General features: G+C 41.7%; 1 protein-coding gene across 1 annotated transcript; it reads left to right on the forward strand.

Annotated features, from left to right (window-relative positions):
- Positions 1 to 3101: 3101 nt before the first annotated feature.
- Positions 3102 to 18927, forward strand: FEM1B (fem-1 homolog B). The gene is made up of 2 exons (XM_034994825.1): positions 3102 to 4083; positions 12708 to 18927. The coding sequence occupies exons 1-2, from the start codon at positions 3836 to 3838 to the stop codon at positions 14341 to 14343; spliced, it is 1884 nt and encodes a 627-aa protein (XP_034850716.1). The 5' UTR covers positions 3102 to 3835; the 3' UTR covers positions 14344 to 18927.
- Positions 18928 to 21056: the final 2129 nt, after the last annotated feature.

Below are 21056 nucleotides of genomic sequence, written 5' to 3' on the forward strand. Positions count from 1 at the left end.
TTTGTTTCTGAGAATCACCGGATCTGCTTTTCAGGGAAAGGTAAGGAGTGGGAGGACAAGGAGTTAAAGACCAATGGACCACCAGTACTCTGGGCTAATAGGGAAGGGTCCTCAGTGGTTTCTGCAGCTGTGTTGGAATTTCTGAACTCTTTTTAATTAGCCTCCTCAACCCTTTGCATACTGTGGATTTACTTTCCATTCTCACAAGCAGACACACTCCTGCAGGGAAAATGCAGATGGATGGGAAGTCCTTTCTTGAACAGATTAATGGCACAGTAGGAGGATGCCAGTTGGGTGGGGACTAGGATAAGTAAAACTCATGTGTACTGACCCATACTCCTTTGCAGGACCAGGCTGGGTGAAGGAGCTTGCATGTTGCCATCATACCAGCCCTGCAAGGAAAGTATTTCTTAGCACCATTGTAGAAACTTGTCCAAGGCCACAACTAGCCCGTGGAGCAGGGAGTCCGACCCAGATCTGTTCAACGCCGACAGTCATCCTTTATACAAAATCTGAGAAACTCCACTGACTCAGAGCTATCAGGTCAGGCCAACCTGGCTTGGGGAAAGGACTGCTCCATGGGAGGAAGGTGTAGTCCATTCTGCTCTAGGCCTCCTCCCAATCCCCATGAGCTGAAGTGCTGGAGGTCAGTCCTGTCTTTGGTCCAGGTGGAAGGCTGCAGTTTATTGTCACCAGCAAATTGACCTCCATCAAGATATTACTAGTTGCACTTATATTTTACTATTGTTCAGTTGCTCAGTAGCCTCTTGTCAAGGGCGTGGGGAATAGGTCAGAAGCACAAGGAGCTATTTCTGGGCTCTGGCCTTTGGGAAAGCTGCTTTGTCCTGTTTACACATCCTCTCTCCAGATTTGCACAACCTGACCACAGAAATGTCACCCTCCGAGCCCAGGTAAATAGAGGCAACCAGATAAGTCTCCAGTTGGCCAATGGCTATTGAGTAACCAAGGGAGTCCAGAACCCTATAGTAAGCAACTATGATAAATATAGAAGAAAAGAGCACCCTAAGACTCTTGACCTTGCACTGCTGGAGCAGAAGCGTATTCCTATCTGGGGGCCGTGGTCACACAGTGCAAGTTTCAAGCCCCTCTCTCACATGACTTTTGGTCCAGTCACCCCTCCCAGCAACCACCCAGTTACACCACCAAACTGAGGTGTCAGTGCTAGCATGAACCCTAGTTTATCTTGCAAGGGTGAGAGGAGGGAGAAGGAAATCTCTTATTCAACGATGAATAGCTGAATGAATCGGGTCTCCCTCAGAAAACAAACTGAAGGGAAGAAAGGGCCTGTGTCTGGATCACCTTCTTCAAAAAGTTAGGTGGAAAAAAAATGATGCAGGGCAAAAGGCTGGGTAGGGGGGAGAGAAGGGACAGGGAGCCTGGTTGCTCTACAGAGCTACAGAAGGAAACCATTTGGAAGGGAGCCCCTGGTCACACATCTGAATGTGTCACTGCCAAGTCCCCAGAGGCCAAAAAAGCCTGGATCAGCCTGTCAGGAACCGGATATTCCACCAATTCTGAGAGCCCCAGAATGAAACCAACCAGCTTCCCCCTCTTTTCCACCAGTAGAACCTCATCTTCAGCCCTCATTTTCAACATTGTTTTTGTTTAATATCCTAAGTTGGGGAAAACGATGTTTGTGTAGGGCTCTGCCAATAGGTAAAGTTGTGCTGCCCAATGGAGGAGAGAATTTTTTTTTTGAGAAGTGGCCAAACCCCACCAATAGCTCTGCAACTGAGGGGAGGCCTTCACCAACTAGGATTGGCATGGGGGAGGGAGTGTCAAATAAAATAATTTATGTGAACTTGTTGAGCCCAGCCTGGTCCCTTGGGGCCAATACATAGATTTGGTCTTTCTCTGTGGTAGATATTGTCCTTTGGGGGATAAGTGGGAGAGAGGAAAACTTCCCTATTGAGCTTGTACATTCCGTGACTGCCCCAGGAGCTTCATCACCTCTGCTTCTAGTCCAAGACCTTGCTTCCTAAATGGCCTTCCTGCTTCTACCATTGCCTCGGAGAGTTTATTCTCCACACAACAGCCAGAGTGCTGTTTAAAAATGTAAATTATCTTGTCACTTTCCTGTTGAAAACTCTTCAAACGCCCCCATCACACTGAGAGTAGAATTTAAACACTTCACCATGGGTTACTGGGCGGGAGGGTGACCTGCACCCTGCTGACTTCGCCTCCCATCTTTCTTCCTAAGGCCCATTCTGTGGCCGCCACACTGACCTTTGTTTCTGCGCCCACCAAGACTGTGACCTCCTCAGGGCTTTGGGACGAGCTATTCACCTTGCCTAGAATACCCTTTGTTCTTCTTACCTGACCACTCAAACTGATCAGCGAACCCCCCACAGCAAATGGTAATGATACGAACTCAACCAGTCTGGTCTATCATTTGTTTACTTGTTTATTGCCTATTTTCCTCACAACACAAGCCCCAGAAGGGAAGACGCTGTGTCTGTCTTGTCTACCACCGAATCTCTAATGCCAAGCAGAGCCTGGCACGTAGTAGATCTCTAGTATTCGTTAGATAAACGAGCTCTTCAAACCCGAACCATCTTGAGAGATACGTGAGAAAAGGAAGGTTCCATCAGGCTGAGGATCAGAATCAGACAGACCTCGCCTTCCTTCCAGGTACCTCGACCTCTCCACGGTGGGCGCAGCTCTCCCCGCCCCTTCTCACACACTTGATCCCCCTCTCTCCAGGAAGGACAGGCCGGAATTCCAATCCTCTCTCCGAGCCTGGCGCCAGCCCTCGAGTCCTCCCACATTTCGGGGGCTCAGAGACGCCGCCCTTTTCTTAAGATGGACCCTGTCGGGCGCGTGCAACCTCCTCCCTTGGACCACCAATCAGGGCACAGAGGAGTCCCGCACCGTCCAGGGTAAAATGGGACGGGTCCCCCGGCCCACCGCTGGTATCGCCTCAGGTCCCCGACTCTGGCCCCCTCCCAGGCTAGGGAGCCCCCCGACCGTGTGGGGGCGAGGAGGACGGCCCAGGCGTCAAGGGCAATGAGGACATTCAGGCCCGAAAAGGGGGTGGGCCAACTTCGCACCGTAGAACCTTTCTTCACCAAGGCCTCGTTTGCCGGCCGGGCAGCTTTGGAGGAGACACCCGGCTTAACCGTTCCTCCCGCTCGCACCCTCCCCCTCCCGGCCCAGTCTGCGGAGGCGCGCCTTCCTGCCCACCCCGAGTTCGGGGGCTGCTGCCGCGGGAGCGTTCCGCCTCGCGCCGGAGGCCCCCAGGCGTGGAGCTGCGAAGCCATCGGCAGCGTCTGGCGCTTCTGAGCTGTGGTGGGCGAGGACCTGCGGGTTTCCTCCAGCCGCCGAGGACGCAGAGCGGAGGCGGAGGCCGAGGCAGTTTTTAGGCCTCAGGCCCGGCGGGCCGGGGCTGGGGAGACGCGCCCAGCGTTCGCCATCCCGGGCGCGTGCGGGCCTCTTGGGACCTCGCCGGCGACCCGTAGCTCGGGCACGCGCCTGTCGCAGCCCGCAGGAAGGAGGGGTCCGGCCTGAGGCCCGGGGCGGCGGCCGCCATGGAGATCCCCTCGGCCCAGGGCCGGCGCCTGGGGCCTCGGGGGCGGCCCTGACCGCCCTCCTCCCTGCCGAGGCCGGGTCGCGGACGTGCCCCCTGCGGCCTTCGGCCACCTCTGCGTCTCCGCCCTCCCCGGGCCGCGCTGCTGCGTGGGCGCGGCGGCGGCGACGGCGCCCTGTTGAATGGGCTGTGAGGGCCCGGGTTTGAAGCGCTGGCGAACGCGGCCTCCGGGGGCGCAAGGCAGCAGCAGCGGTGGCGACCAAACGGGTGTTGGAGTTGGCGGCGGCCATGGAGGGCCTGGCTGGCTATGTGTACAAGGCGGCCAGCGAGGGCAAGGTGCTGACCCTGGCCGCCTTGCTTCTCAACCGGTCTGAAAGCGACATCCGCTATCTGCTGGGCTATGTCAGCCAGCAGGGAGGGCAGCGCTCCACGCCCCTCATCATCGCGGCCCGCAATGGGCACGCCAAGGTGGTGCGCTTGCTGTTAGAACATTACCGGGTGCAGACTCAGCAGACTGGCACCGTCCGCTTCGACGGGTAGGTACACCCCAGCCCCTCTCCCACGAGCGCGGACCCACCACCTCACAGGTCCTCCCCTCCTTCACTCTCTCTCCGTGGAGGTATCGCTTCTTCCCTTTTGTGCATCCTCCTGCCGCATGAATGCCCACTTCGTCTTCCAGGCCTAGTACTTCATCCCGTGGTTTGCTGCTCAACCTCATCGGCCCCTACCCCTTATTTCCTCTATGGGTAAATAGCCACACCCTCTGTCTTGATATCTGATGGGTATTCTTCTTCGCTGGAGGGTCCGTGAGCAAGTAGGTATGGAGGAGGTGCACCTTCCCAGATTTTTCCTTTATCGGTATTGGGGTTGTAAGCGAGATCAGAAATTAACGCGGTCAGCAATTAACATTGAAAACCTCTGTTTGATGAGTTATTTGGTCACCCAATATTTACTCCTTCGAGTGAGTGGTCCCTTCAGACGGGTTTGCGGGGGCCTGAATGTCAAAATAAGGCCCTAGAACTCCAGCCTCTTGAGGGATGGTCAGGCAGCCAGACATCCCTAGACATGATTCTGACTCTTCCACGTAGCTTGGGGTAGATAGGTTGGCTGCAGAAATGGCCTGGACCTGGTATTGGAGATAATGCCATTGTTAATCCATGTTATCTTGTGATACTGTGGGGAAACTTGATGGTTTATGTTATTTCAGGTGGGGAGTTAAAAAATTCATATTGTCATAGTTAAAATTTGTTTTTTAGGTTTAATTATACATATTTTGGGGGTATGGTAATGTTTAACACAGAATTGTCAGGTTTGACATCTTCTTTGCTGTGCTGGATTATTATAAAGTGTTTTTCAGATTACAAACTTCATTGATTGCATTTGTTTTCGTTGACTTTTGTGCCAGTACGTAAGCTGTTGTAGCATTTTCTTCTGTTTTTGGTAGATGTGGTCCAAGCATAAAGATATGTATCTTTAGTTTTGGGGATTGAAAACTGCTTGGTTAAAACCTCATTGAAAAAGCGCTTGGGCGCCTGGGTGGCTCAGTCGTTAAGCGTCTGCCTTCGGCTCAGGTCATGATCTCGGAGTCCTGGGATTGAGCCCCATGTCAGGCTCCCTGCTCAGCGGGGAGCCTGCTTCTCCCTCTCCCACTCCGCCTGCTTGTGTTCCCTCTCTCCTGTCTCTCTCTCTCTCTCTGAAATAAATAAATAAAATCTTTAAAAAAAAAAAAAGAAAAGAAAAAGCGCTTCTTGAAGATGACTAGGGCATTGTTGAATTTGGTTCTTTTTTAGGTTCAAATAATAAAACGATGAGAGGAAGATATTTTTAGATGAGAAGAAAATATTTTAGAGCATTACATTTTAATCAAACGATAGACCATGTTGGTGGTTAATCTCTGGTACCACCTCCTTAGACATCAAGGAGATGGTCTTTTTCCTGTTGATTAAAGATGGCAACCTGATTGATGCTGGCTTTCCCTTACTGGCTTCTGTGTCCTTTCTAGAACTCCCTGCATTCCCACAGCCTTTCCTATACCCAGACAAGGAGTGATACAGAATGACCCCTGAACTTCCAGCACCATTCCAGTTGTATAGGCACATGCATTCACTGAGATACAAATCTCAATAACAGCTTCTGGAAACATCGCAGCTAAGGAACTTGCTGAGGCCTTTTTGGATGAGGGGAGGATAGTGGTGAAAAAAAAAAAAGTTTCCTAAAGCATTTGGAAAGGCTTTGCTTATTGCTGTCTTTTTTACCATCAAAGAGAAAGATCTTTTGAGATGGAATTAAAAGAACCTGAAATTACTAGAAAGGACTAGAAATATAGCATTGAGCCTGTATACTTGCCCAGTATTCTGGACTGGGCAGTGAAATTAAATGGTTCAGTAGGCAAACACTTACTCAACTCCTACTGTGTGCTGGGCTGTGTGGTAGGGATTGGGTATGCAGGGGTGAGTAACATACTGTTCCCACTGTGGAGGAAGACAGTTTAGCGGGGGAGACAGAGAAATAGATATATAAGATGAGTAACTGCAGATGCCATGCCATTTAGAGTTTTAGAAGTCTGTTGGATGAGTGAGGGAGTATGGGAAGAGGAATTGCTCAGCTTTGCCTGGGGGAATCAGGGAAGGCTCCCCTGGTGAGGTGATGCTTGAGTTTGGGTCTTAAAGGAAGTGAAGAAGGGGGTCAGGCAACAGCCTGGTGAACTTGCAGTGACAAGTGTTTCAGTGTGGTTGTAGGAAGGAATTTAAGCTGGAGAAATTAAGAAAGAGATTGTGGGAGACTGGAGAAAGGTGGAGGCCTTATTTTGATGATCGTTGTGTAAAATATCAATAGTCCCATTGGGGAGACTGCAATTGCAAACGGTTCAGTCATTCGAGATTTTGGCTGAGCATTCTTAAAACTATCCTTTTTGTTTCTGGATTATTACAATTATGCATTTATTATCTGCTGTGTAAAGGTAATGGAGAATTTTATTTATTAAATGCCTGTGATGGGCCTAGCCCTATTAGACCTTCTGTGGAGGATACAGAAAAAAATGTAAGGTTTTTGCTTTTTTTGAGGAGCTTGCCAATTAATTAACAAGGGAGAATTGAAGTTCATGGCCACCTTTCTGCTTAGTCAAACCACTGATATTTTGCAGTTTATTCCAGTCATTTTGGCATTTCAGAACTAGATAAAAAAGAGTGTTATTTGCAAATGTCATGATTTCACTTTGCACTCACTCCAGAGTTGTGAGAATATTGTGAAAATAATCTGAATGAGGTGTTAACAGTATGAAGCTCACTCACCTCTTGGGGGCTGGCGTTTTGAGAGGTACTTAGCTAACTCCCCCGTTATTTTTTTATTTTTATTTTTTTAAATCCCCCTTTAGATTCCCTCAGCACTTGAGAACCATGGCCAGGTGGGGAGTAACAGGTTCTCTGTGTGTGCTGAAGTAGATCAGTGTTTCCTAGTTTTTAGTCACCTGTGTACCATCGTCACAATTTTTTTTTTTTTTTAAGATTTTATTTATTTATTTGACAGAGACAGCAAGAGACGGAACACAAGCAGGGGGAGTGGGAGAGGGAGAAGCAGGCTTCCCGCCAAGCAGGGAGCCCGATGCGGGGCTCGATCCCAGGACCCTGGGATCATGACCTGAGCCGAAGGCAGACGCTTAACAACTGAGCCACCCAGGTGCCCCCATCTTCACAATTTTTTGTCAAATTATTGATTACCTTTCCTTTTTTTTTTGCCTAATATTAAAAAAAAAAGTTTCACTTCTTAGCTTCATCCTAAGCAACAGTTATCTGTATAATTATCGGTTTGATATAGTATGATTTGTGTGTATATGTGTGTGTGAGAGAGACATTAAAATAAATAGCTTATTAGAAATTTTGTAAAAGTCTGTGTTCTGCCTAAAAGTTTCTATAATACCTTAAACTCAAGTGGATTCATAACACATTCTCAAGGAAGAAGGGACTACCTACCTAGATCAAGCCCCATGGTGATATTTGAGCCCTTGTTCATATTTTTAAGAGTAACATTTGAGATTATTTTACTTATGGCTTAATATGTGAAGACTAAAAGTGACAGATGAGGGGGCAAGAAAAATTACTTGAGTAGAAATGAAAGAACCTTTAGTTGGAGAATGGGAAACTGTTGAGAATGTTACAGAAATGGAACAGAAGAAAGGCGAGGTGTCCTGTGACTGTGGAATAGTGTGCTGGCCTGAGTTCCTAAGGCCTGACAGCTCTGTGCCGGAGTTTGTGGGAGAACCCTTGTCCTAAAAGAGGTTTGCTGACAGGAGTGGGAAGGAGAACAGGACCTCTGGGAGTTCTGAGGCTTTTTGTTGAGTTCTCTTTTAACGTTGGCACTAGTACTAATACTTTTAAGGTTCAGGCAGAGAACAGGCATGAGGGGCATATCATCATTTGGCTTCATTTAAAAGTCATTGCCACGCAGTGTGTATTTCAAGAAACTACATTTGATCTAATAAATGATTTTAAGGACTTTGGTTAAAATAAAGTGTTGCTCATTTACATTTACATTTAATGATTTTTATTTCCATTTCAAATACTTGACCAGACATTTTTATTTTAAATTGAACCAGGAAATAGTTTGAGCTTAGTTTTGTGATCAGAAATGTTATCTTTTATTGTGAAATGTTTCCATCATCTAATGTGTACATTTTGTTTAAAAAGGTGAATATCAGGTTATAGTTTATTTTTATTTTATTTATTTATTTAATTAATTTTTAATGTAATCTCTACCCCCAGCGTGGGACTCGAACTCACAACCCTGAGATACAGAGTCATACACTCCACAACTCAACCAAACAGGTGCCCCGGTTTCTTGATTCTTTTGTTGTTGTTGTTGTTTAAAGATTTTATTTATTTAAAGAGAGTGCGTAGGAGCTCGTTCTTGCTTGTTGGGGGGGAGGGGCAATGGGACAGGGGGAGACAGAGACTCTCAAGGTGACTCTGCAGTGAGCCTGGAGCCCCAGGCAGGGCTCAGTCTCACCACCCTGAGATCAAGCCCTGCATCGGGCTCTCTGCTCAGTGGAGAGCCTGCTTCTCCCTCTCCCTCTGCCCATCTCCCCTCCCCTGCTTGTTCTTTCTCACTCTCTTGCTCTGTCTCAAATAAATAAATAAATAAAATCTTAAAAAAAAAAAGTCATGCTTAACCAACTGATCCACCCAGGTGCCCCCCAGTTTCTTGATTTTTTAAAATGAAATGCGTAATAGTTTGCATTGCAATTTTGGACCGAGTCTAGAAAGATCGTTGTCTTATAGTACTTCTCCCATAGGGACTAAGTACATATTGCATTAATTTTATCATATTTTTATATTCTGTTATAAATGTGTTTGGTATGTTGTTTTGAGGAAGTCTGTGCTCCTTATTTCAGCTGAAGTCTGTGGACAAAGGAATGTCGTAGATTTTAGGCTTATTCCCTTTAATCTGTTTAATGTTTTTGTTTAGATGTAGAAATTCAAAATTTGCTAAGGCTGATGTTTCTGAAGGACTAGTCATTTTCTAATACATTCTGCAGTGAATATTTTTGTCCTAAACTATTTAAAAACTTTAATTGCCTCAATAAAAGTATATAATTGAAACTTTCTTGAGGCTCCTGTCACATCACTATATGGAAAAATGGAAATGATTAGGCTACACCACAAAAAGTATTAAACTGTACAAAGACCAAGTGAAATATATACTTGTAATTTAATTTTTACTCCTACATCATTAATTCTGGGAAATTTGAGGTGAGAAAAATACTTTAATCACTTATTGTCTCTTTTTTTCATCTTTAAAATGGGGGTCATATTTATCTTTTATGGTTATTATGAGAGTTAAAAAGAATGTATGTGAATGCCTATTTTAATGTAAAATTTTTGAGTTTTATATAGTTTGGGTTCATGTTCCTGGCATATAATAACTTCATATTTTTAAAGTGCAAGGAAACATTTAACTATGAAAATGTAACTATATATTACTATATATTTTTGATAGATTACTATTAATTAGTTTGAAAAAATGCTTTTCATTTATTTTTTTGAAAAAGTGCTTTTTAAATTGAAACTGGATGACATGTATTATGTTTCCTTAATATATAGGGTACTATGTACTAGAGTACTTTTGTATTTTAATCTCATGTAAACCTTTTAAATTATATATCTGTAAAATGAGCATAATAATAGTGTCAGCCTCATAGGGTTATTGGGAGGAGGTTATTATGAGGATTAAGTGAGATATATTGCATATCGAGCACTTACTACAATGAATGCTTGGCACATTGAAGATACTTACTAGCTATTTGTGTTCATTTAAACTGTTTTTCTTTAATTGTTTTTCATTTTTGTTTTTAATTATGACTATTTTTAGTTAAGGTATAACATCTAGTAAAGGTGCATAAATTTTAAGTGTACGATGTGATAAAATTTTAATATGTTTACATCCATGTAAACACCTTCTAGATCAATATACAGAATATTTTTATCAGAGTTTCCCTTGTGCCCCTTCTCAGTCAGTTCCTCTCCTTTCCTTTCCCAGAAGTAATGATTATTCTGACTTCTATCACCATAGATTAGTTTTGTCTATACTTGAACTTCCTATAAAGGGAATCATACAGTGTGCTCTTTTCTGTCTGGCTTTTTTTTGCTTAACACATTGTCTATGAGATTCATCTGTGCAGTTGCGTGTATCAGTAGTTTTTTTTTTTTTTTATGCTTTGTAGTATTCCGTTGTATGAATATATGACAACTTATTTACCCTGTACACAGGTATTTTAGTTGTTTCCAGTGTTTATTAACGGATAAAGCTGCTATGGACATTTTTATGTATACGTCTTCACTGGTGGGTGTTTGTGTTCACTTCTTGTCAATATATGTCCAAGAGTGGAATAGCTGGGTCATGGGGTTGGTGTATGTTTAACTTTCATAGTTATTGCTAAACAGTTTTCCTGAAAGTGGTTGAAACAAATTACATTCCTCCCAGCAACGAGAGTTTGAGTTACTTCATATCCTGGCCAACACTTAGTATTGTCATGTCAGTCTTACTAATTTTAGCTATTCTGGTGGCTGTGTATTGGTAACTCATGATTTTAATTTGCCTTAAGTAGTTATCTTGAACATCTTTTCATATATTTACTGGTCACTTGAATATCTTTTGTGAAGTTTAGTTGTTTAGTCTTTTCACCCATTTTTTAGTGGGGTGGTTTGCCTTTTTCTTACTGATTTGTCAAATACATTTAATGTAAATGTCTTCTCCCAGTGAGTGGATTTCATATTCACTTTCTTCATAATATCTTTTGATGAATTGAAGTTCTTAATTTTAATGAAGTTCAATAAATCAACTATTTCTATGATTAGTGCTTTTTTTGCATTCTGTTTAAGAAATAATCATTAACTCCAAGGTCATGAAGATTGTGTACTTTTTTTTTTTAAGTAACTCTTATGGTTTTGCTTTTCATATAGATCTATGCTACTTCCCTAATTTTTAAGCATAGTGTGCAGTTTGATGAATAATTTTCCTAAATATCCACCCATGAAGCCACTACCCATATCAAGATTTAGGACATTTCCAGTAGCTTTAAGCCTCTTCCCAGTTAGTCCTACACCCTTTCCTGTAGGTGACTCCATAGGTACTTGTTAGTGAGAAGGCTTTTGTGTCATTTTGTGTCATTGTTTGAAACTGAAGAAGTAACTGCTTGAATTATTATGAAGTGGGTCTTTTGTTTTCAGCAAAAACAACAGACAGTGGTGTTTTGGGGGTGTTAATTGGGGTTAAACTATGATTATTTATATTCTACCAGGGGATTATACTCTTTCACTTCATGGGAGATATAGTTTGACCTGTGTTATAACATTAGGTTGTATAGTGAGAAGCTCAGCAGTGAGATTTTGGTATGAATACTTAATTGCTCTAGTAAATATTGCTTTTGACTGACCTTTTTCCTTAATACTTGCAAGTATACTTATTTTAGTGGTTCACGCACAGTATATCTAAGTATCTGCAGCAAAAATCTACTTTTTATGGACATTTATATGGTCTGTACAAAGGTCTGATGGTCAGTAACAGGATAAACAATTGAAAAATTGAGGTTGGGGAAAAATGGAACGTAGAAAGGTGGGAAAGATTGGCCTCCTAGCAAGAGTCTAATTCCATCATAAGTAGCAAACCTAGTGCATATCGGACAGTAAGTGGTGACTGTGAGTGCAAACATGGCCCGAAGGTCAGGGAAGATGCACACTTGGTTTTAGGAAAGTGCTAATTGTTTCCTCCTGTTAGTATTTTCCCGCAGTGGTTTAGCTGAAGAATGTACATAGACCCATAATACACACACACATCCATACATATTTTTAAGAGCTTTAAATAGGAGTAGAATGGATGGAGAAAAATACATTAATTGAAAGCGTATAAAAGTTTCACAAAGTGAATATATTTGTTTAATAAAGTTCCTTTTGTGCTTCCTCCCACTATCTACTCCCCTTAAAAGTAAACAGTATCCCAACTTCAACACTACAGATAGGTATGTAAATGTAGTAATATAATATGTACTATGTTCGGTTGACTGCTTTTGCTCAGCATCATGTTTATGTGATCCCTCCCTACTGTATGGAGCAGGAATTTTTTCATTCTCATGGCTGTAGTAGAGGTATGTTTGATTAGCTTAGATAATCTTAGGGGACAATTATCTGCATAAATACTTTTTTTTCCTAAAGGAGTTTCTAAGACAGTGTTACTGTAGGGACTGGGGTAGCTTCCTTAGTGGCCTATTGAGAGTAACTGGTACCTGGGGGATACTGGGAAGGAAGAACGTGTTTTTCTTTAAGAGCCAGTGCATCAGCTTGGCGGTAAAGAAGTTATGAACCTCCATGCGTTTCCTCTGTGTTTTCTGAAATGTATTTCCTTTTGCTAGTAGAAAGTTGGTGATTGTTTTTTTTTTGGATTATATACTGTAGCAATAACCGTAATAGCTAATGTGTCTTGAGCTTCTGCTGGGTATAAGTACAATGCGGAGTGCTTTACTTAAGTTACCTGATTTTATTTTCACCCAAACTAATGTTGTGTTCATGTTCCGCAGATTGAGGTTTTGGTCAGTGCAAACGAATCCATTCTTGACGCTTATGTTAGGGCATGTGGCCTCCGTTCTCTAACTGTTCGTCCTTCTCATGAATAGGTATGTCATTGATGGTGCCACCGCTCTTTGGTGTGCAGCAGGAGCCGGCCATTTTGAAGTCGTTAAGCTTCTAGTCAGCCACGGAGCCAACGTGAACCACACCACAGTAACCAACTCAACCCCCCTGCGGGCAGCGTGCTTTGACGGCAGACTGGACATTGTGAAATACTTGGTTGAAAATAATGCCAACATCAGCATTGCCAACAAATACGACAACACCTGCCTGATGATTGCCGCATATAAGGGCCACACCGACGTGGTCAGATACCTTTTAGAGCAGCGTGCTGATCCCAACGCTAAGGCACACTGTGGAGCCACGGCACTGCACTTTGCAGCTGAAGCCGGGCACATCGATATCGTGAAAGAGCTGATAAAATGGCGTGCTGCTATAGTAGTGAACGGCCATGGGATGACGCCCTTAAAAGTAGCTGCCGAAAGCTGTAAAGCCGATGTCGTCGAACTGTTGCTCTCTCATGCTGATTGTGACCGAAGAAGTCGGATTGAAGCTTTGGAACTCTTGGGTGCCTCCTTTGCAAATGACCGTGAGAACTATGACATCATGAAGACGTACCACTATTTATATTTAGCCATGTTGGAGAGGTTTCAGGATGGTGATAACATTCTGGAGAAAGAGGTTCTTCCGCCAATCCATGCTTATGGGAATAGAACTGAGTGTAGAAATCCTCGGGAACTGGAATCCATTCGGCAAGACAGAGATGCTCTTCATATGGAAGGCCTTATAGTTCGGGAACGGATTTTAGGTGCTGACAATATTGATGTTTCCCATCCCATCATTTACAGGGGAGCTGTGTATGCAGATAACATGGAATTCGAACAGTGTATCAAGTTGTGGCTGCATGCCCTGCACCTGAGACAGAAAGGTAACAGGAATACCCACAAGGATCTTCTTCGATTTGCTCAAGTTTTCTCACAGATGATACATTTGAATGAAACTGTGAAGGCCCCAGACATAGAATGTGTTCTGAGATGCAGTGTTTTGGAAATAGAACAGAGTATGAACAGAGTAAAAAATATTCCAGATGCTGATGTCCACAACGCTATGGACAATTATGAATGTAATCTCTATACCTTTCTGTATTTAGTGTGCATCTCCACCAAAACCCAGTGCAGTGAAGAAGATCAGTGCAAAATTAACAAGCAGATCTACAACCTGATTCACCTTGATCCCAGAACTCGGGAAGGTTTCACCTTGTTGCATCTAGCTGTCAACTCGAATACCCCGGTTGATGATTTCCACACCAATGATGTCTGCAGCTTTCCAAATGCACTCGTCACAAAGCTGCTATTGGACTGTGGAGCTGAGGTGAATGCTGTAGACAATGAGGGGAACAGTGCCCTTCACATTATCGTTCAGTACAACAGGCCCATCAGTGATTTTTTAACCTTGCACTCTATCATCATTAGCCTGGTTGAAGCTGGCGCTCACACTGACATGACGAATAAACAGAATAAGACTCCACTAGACAAAAGTACCACTGGGGTATCTGAAATACTACTTAAAACTCAAATGAAGATGAGTCTCAAGTGCCTGGCTGCCCGAGCAGTTCGGGCTAATGACATTAACTACCAAGACCAGATCCCCAGAACTCTTGAAGAGTTTGTTGGATTTCATTAAGTGACTGGATATGTAAAATCGTTTAATGTGGTGCTAAAAAGTAAAGGACTTTAATCACAGACATTAGAATTATGTGTTCATAAATTCTACTTTTCTTTCCACTACCCTTCCTCCCTGCCCATCCTTCCTTAGTTCTGTATTTGGTCTTTTTGCCTCATAACGGTTATTGATTTCAAATACACTTTAAACAAAGCCACATTGTTTAGGTGTAACTATAATCTAAGGTATCTGGATATTGGTCACTTAACTTTTTTTTCTTCTTCGTTTGTGTCTTTTTCTTTCTTATTGAAGTATAATTGAGATACGTTATATCAGTTTCAGGTGTACAACATAATGATTCGACATTTGTATTTTTTTTTTAAGGAATGAGTATAAAATATTTTGTTTATGTAACAAGGGACATTTATGATTTGAAGTTGATAATGTTTTAAAAAACTGCCTACAAAAAAGTATTTCTGTTAAGCCTGTGTCAGCGTGTTATCCTTGCAGCAGTTTTGAGGATCTCCTGAAGAAAAACAACTAAAAAGGACCATTAAAAGTAACGGGATACCCAGGTGTTCTGCACGTGCCAAACTGCTGCAGGTAGTTTTCGCTCTTCCAACATTTATGTGGAGTGATACAACACATTAAAACATCAGGAGGATTTCGAAAAAATATAGCTGCAGATTAGTCTGAAAATGTGCTAATTTAATAATAGTTACACATTTGTTAAGTTAAATCCATTGAAATTGTTGCATTATGCTGGGTGGTATATACAAAGTAGTAATAATCTTAAAGCAGTTTTTCAGAGAGTATTGTTGGACTACTTGCCTTCAGGCTTAAATTCTAAAATTCTTTGAAGTCTGTTTTAATGTACTTTCTCTAAATTGCAGCAGTCTGCATTTGACTCAGCTCACAGACATGTAAAAATTATGAATGCTGTGTTTTCTTATGAAACAAATTGTTATAATATAGTTATACGTTCTATTTTTGTCCCTTTCTCCCTTTCCTCCTGTGTGGTCTCTTTTAAAATTTGGAAACTGCTTTTCCAGAGGGCATTGTTTGTGTCCCCCTAATAAGGTGTTTTTGACGGATGAAAAGGAACCCAGGATATTTGTAATTTTTTCGCTTTCTTTACCTTGTCCCTTATAACTAGTAGGAAAATCACTAGTATGGTTTAGGAAATTAAATGGTTTTGATGACAAAAATAATTTGCAATGCTCCTTTGAAGGGTGTTTCTGTGAGAGGTGCAAGTTTTTCCAACACGAAACGTCACGGATCCTGATAGGCTATGCAGAGGTCTCTGTGTTTTTTCTGTTCTGTTTTAATGGTAGCATTTTAACTGTCAGCCTAAAAGAGTATTCTGTGATTATCTTTTAAGCATCACAGAAATTCAAGTAAAGGGTACACACCTAAGTAAAATTAGCTATATCTGTATTTTTCTCTCTAGTGCCAAATGAATGCCTTAGCTACTCATAGTGCATGGTACTGTAAGTGAAGACCTGCAGCTTTTTTTTCTTTAATGAAAAGCATTATGATTATGTAGTAACATCAGATATAAACTAAAAAAAAAAACCAGAAACAACCCCCCCCCCAAACTTGTATGGTTTCAGTGGTCATTTTATGTATGCGTATTGTTTTGTGAAGTATAAGAGAAGGGTTGCAGTTGGATCAGTAGTAATGACCAAGCCAAAATTAGCACCTAGGGCCTTAAATAAAATAGATACCCCACGAAATGAAATAGTTTGAAGGGTGGGAGGGAATGGCAGGTGGGAAGCTTAAAAACTTTTTCCCCCAAGAATGCAAGATACTTTTACAGCTACTGTAGTTACTCTTCATGTTCTTGCTTCAGCTAGGAATGTTTTGATGGTAAATTCTGTCACGGTAATATGTTTCTGTTTTCCTAACCTGAGGTTTTTAGGATGGTTTAAAGGGAGGTGTTTGAATGAGGCCTAATTTGAAAATTACCGGCCTTGCTCCTCCTGGTATGAACCAAGGAAACACTGTACCTTGCTCTTGGCAGCTCTCATGGCCTGAAAGAGAAAATGCATGGCCTCAAGGTGAGTGAATCCCGCCTTTTCCACAGCTTAGATCAGACCCTGTGTTTTTCAGACTATGAGGCCCGCTTCTTTGATAGTCTGAGGAGTGGCTAGGATACTTGGTATTCAGTTGGTTCCATTATTAATGTATGATTTTTAAACACCAAGACTTAAAATATCAGATAATGTTGCATGTTTTAAAAACCATTTCATCCCTTTGGCTACCCAGGACCAACGCTATTTTAGATATTGCTTATTTATAAAAATGAGGATAATGATTATATGTACATATTCAGACATCAAAATTTAATGACAAGTGTTTTTGAGAAGGGATGAATGCTGGAGAAAGAACTGCTGATTGAAATGCTGACAGTTGGAGAAGGAATTTGAAGACGGTGGAATAAACTATGAACTCTGCTAATGGTAACAAATTTTTTTACTATAGTATACTAGTACACTGTGCACTCTATTGCTAAGGATCTAATTTTGTCTTGTAAAATAAATCCAAATATGTATTGTGAAACATCTGTATAAAACCATTCTTGAAACAAGTGATCTACATGCCTGTTTTTTATTTGTTTTGGCAGAATTATTTTAAATATGTTTAGCCAAATCCTTCCCAAGCTTAAGGTTTTTTTGTTTTGTTTTGTTTTGTGTGTGCGTGCGTGCGTGTGCGTGTTTCAAGGAAAATAAATCGGTAAGAAAGATAATAGTTCTGTATCTCGGCTCATTGAGAACTCTAGGCTGTCTCCATTTCCAGCCACTTTCTGTTTATTGTTGGCAGAAATATGCTTCGGATTGGAAGTCTTCCTTGATAATACAAGTTCAGTCAAAACTTCTTTGCCTTGCTCGGTCATTGTCCTACAAATTTGGCTGAACTAGAGGCCCAGGTGGATGAATACCTGGGCAAACCATGTGAAACTTAGGTGGGTTTTATACTTTTAATGGAGTTGGTGAAATTGAACTCTTGAACTTAGGTAGCTATTTAACTCAAGGAAAAGGCAGCAAATCCATCCCCTCAATTGATAAAGAAGGGGGAAATTTTTGATGTAAGAACTCTGACACAACATAGTTTTCTTCAGTCTACCCTGGATGGCTCTAGCAGGCCACGGTCCAACTACCTTAAGGTTCTTTGCTGTGGGAACTTTAAACAAACCAACCGAAAAGTAAGCTTTGGTCTTGCTCATTTCTGGGAAGGGTTTTGTTGCGTTATACTGATAGTTGATTAATAACTGATAATTATGAGAAACTTAGGTACGATAGCACTGTCTGAAGTAACATGATTTGGGGGCAGCAGCTCCCTATCAACTCTGCATTTGGCAAGTGTTTTTAAAAATTCAGATCCCAAGGGAACAACACCCCGTCACCAGTCTCCACTGCAGTCTGAGGCAGCTACTTTATGGATAAGACCATTTTGGATTATACACGCAGAAGCATTTCTTTTTTGTAATGGGGCGGGGTGGGGAGTGAGTTGCTGGAGCTTGGGTTACAGTTTGCTGGGTTTAGAAGCAGCCAGTGATTGAACTAGTGAGTAGATGGGTAAGAGTATAATAAAGGACTTGTTTTTATGGTAGCTTTTCTGTAAAAATCTTACATGTTCCTTTTTAGGCTAGCCAGGTATATCTACGTACAGATGACTATTCTGTTTTCCTCACTGACTATGCTGTAACATTAAAATGGATTAAAGAAAACAAAACTCTGCCTTATGCTCTATGAAAAGTTACTAGTCTATAAGATGTTAAGCTCTGTGCTTATTCCTACTCTGAAAATGCACGGCTCTGCTCTGGATACCCTCTCTGAAAGGTTTTAGAAAGCTCCTGGTTATGTATGGCACATTGCAGGGCTTTCTCATACATTTCTGGCAGATTTGCCTGAATCCTCAGATGGCCTGGGGTGTATGTACAGCATCCCCTCTCCCAAATATGGGATCTGACATAAATACACTGATAGTGATGATAGATGTATTAATTTTTAAAACTGTAAAGTAAATGTGGTCTCTAGTCCTAGGTTTGTGGTGTGTTCATTTGTGTTAATGTGCAGGGAAGGGACACTGACTTGATGGTCATGGGGAGCGTATCTTGATATGTGGGCAGGGGTGAGTATTGCTAAATTATTAACAGCTTTTCATTTAGGGGTGAGTCATATGATGAGTGGCCTAATCAGAAAAATGAAGGAGCGAAGATGCAAGCTTTGCCAAGTGATAAAGTAAACAAGGTTTTGTATCTTTTTTTTATCAGGTGTTGTAAAATTTGTGCATGGCTTTTTTTGTTGTGGCTTATTAGTAATTGGTAGAGGAGAAAAGATGAGGAAAACCCCTCAGCTTTGCTAACCAATCTTTTCAGAGGTACATAGTTGGGGAGTAAAATCTGACTGGCCCTAATGTGTTGAAAAGATCCTATCCTTTATAATATTCACCCCATCCTGTAATCCTTCGTGTAGAAAAACGACCTTGTTGTATTCTAGTAATTCGCTGTGATTTATAACAAACCAGTGATGTCATTCTGTTGTGCACTTCTGTCAAACCATTTACGTGAATTTAATAAACATAGTAAACTTCCTGACTGCACCAGAGGTCTGTTAGTGATTTATATATTGCATGACATTTTCTATTTGAGTTTGACATGTAGAATCATTTTTAATTTCGTGGCAATTGACAGTCCTAATAGTCCAGCTAATTTGAAACTAACAATATTGCTGTGTAAAAGGAAAAAAATGGTGTTTATGTTCAGTAAATATTTGAAAAAAGAAAAAAACCTGCCTTGAAGTTTGTGTCTTTATTGTGCAGTGTGTGTTAGTGGAGATGATCTTTTGTCGAATTCATTTAAAAAAGAGTTGTCAAAGTTATATGTGCCTGGGGAAAAAATTCAGATAGTAAAGAAAAATTCAAATAGTAAAAAACAAAAAAACCCAATGCCCTTCCCATCTCTACCTGCCTCCCATTTGGACTCTTAAGAGGGCAGTCACTATTTACTAGTTTTTTTGAGTAGCTTCCCAGAATTTTTCTGTGCATATGTATGTTTTTTTCTCCTTTTCATTTATTAAAAATGCAAATGAACTTTCTCCTACTCTCCTCTGTATCTTGTGTTTTTCATTTAATATATCTTAGGTGGGGGCACTTGGGTGGCTCAGTCATTAAGCATCTGCCTTCGGCTCAGGTCATGATCCCAGGGTCCTGGGATCGAGCCCCGCATTGGGCTCCCTGCTCAGTGGGAAGCCTGCTTCTCCCTCTCCCACTCCCCCTGCTTGTGTCTCTCTCTGTCAAATAAATAAATAAATCTTTAATATATCTTAGGCTTTTTCATATGGGTATCTATAGTTTTTTTCTTCTTTAAACAACTTTATAGATTTAATTTTATGAGTGGGCTTAGCATTTATTTAACCAGACCTTGTTGTTGGACTTCTAGGTTTTCATTTTATTGATATTCTAAATAATGCTTCAGGGGCGCCTGGGTGGCTCAGTTGGTTAAGCAACTGCCTTCTGCTCAAGTTATGATTTCTGGAGTCGCAGGATCGAGTCCCGTGTCAGGCTCCCTGCTTGGCGGGGAGTCTCCTCCCTCTGACCCTCTCGCCTTTCATGCTTTCTCTTTCTCTCTCATTCTCTCTCTCTCAAATAAATAAATAAAATCTTTAAAAAAAAATAAAGCTTCATTGAACATCCTTATGTTCTATATTCATAGAACAAATTCATTCCTAGCACTGGAATTTCTGGTTTGGTGGCTGAATATTTCAAATTTTGGTAGAAGTCATTAAATTGCCTTCCATCTACCTATGCTATTATTGACATCAGATTTTACCTAATCGTTTAGTTTTTGCCAAGATGCTTAATGAAAAATAGTATTTCATTGTTTTGATTAGTGTTCCTTTATTATGAATGAGGTTGACACTTTTTTTTTTTGAAGATTTTATTTATTAGAGCGTGTGCACATGGGCGCATGAGCAGAGGGGAGGGGCAGAGGGGGAGAGAGAGAAGCAGGCTCCCTCCTGGGAGCCTGATGTGGGACGGACCTGACTGGACCGGGACCGGGACCCGGACCCTGGGATCAGGGCCTGAGCCCAAGGCAGATGACCAACCGACTGAGCCACCCAGGTGCCCAACACTTTCATATATTTACTGACACATTTGTATTTCTTCTGCTTGCTTTTGGGTTGGGGTCTTTTTCTTACTAGTTAGAAATTCTTTGGAAGTTTAAGGAAATTTTTCCTGTCATATGTCACAGCTTATAGTTTTTCTGATTTTGAATATAGTAGTTTTATATCAGAAATTTACATTTTTATGTAGTCAAATTTATCATAATTTTTTAAAATGGAGTCTGAATTTTGTATCTTGCTTGTCTCCATTCCAAGATCATAAATCTTTTTTACCCATGTTTTTTTCCAGTGCTTTTATGGCTTCTCCCTTCCACGTCTCTTCTCCCTTCTTCCCCCCGCCCCCCTTTTCTTTGGTTTAAATTTTTTATCTACCTGGAATTTATTTTATTTTTTATGTTTTTGGAATTTATTTTCATGTAAGGGATCCAGCTAGCCAAAGACTTCCTTAATTATTTTCCACTGAGTTCAATCATAAACCAAATTTCCATAATATAATTGGATCTTTTTCTGGGTTCTTTTTTCTATTCTGTTGATCTGGCCGAGTGAAGGAGCTCTGGGGATTATTGTCAAGGCTGTATCACTTACTAGCTCTGTGACCTTGGGCAA

Source organism: Mirounga leonina, unplaced genomic scaffold, assembly GCF_011800145.1.
Source record: "Mirounga leonina isolate KUSES-001 unplaced genomic scaffold, KU_Mleo_1.0 Mir_91, whole genome shotgun sequence".
Classification (NCBI taxonomy): domain Eukaryota; kingdom Metazoa; phylum Chordata; class Mammalia; order Carnivora; family Phocidae; genus Mirounga; species Mirounga leonina.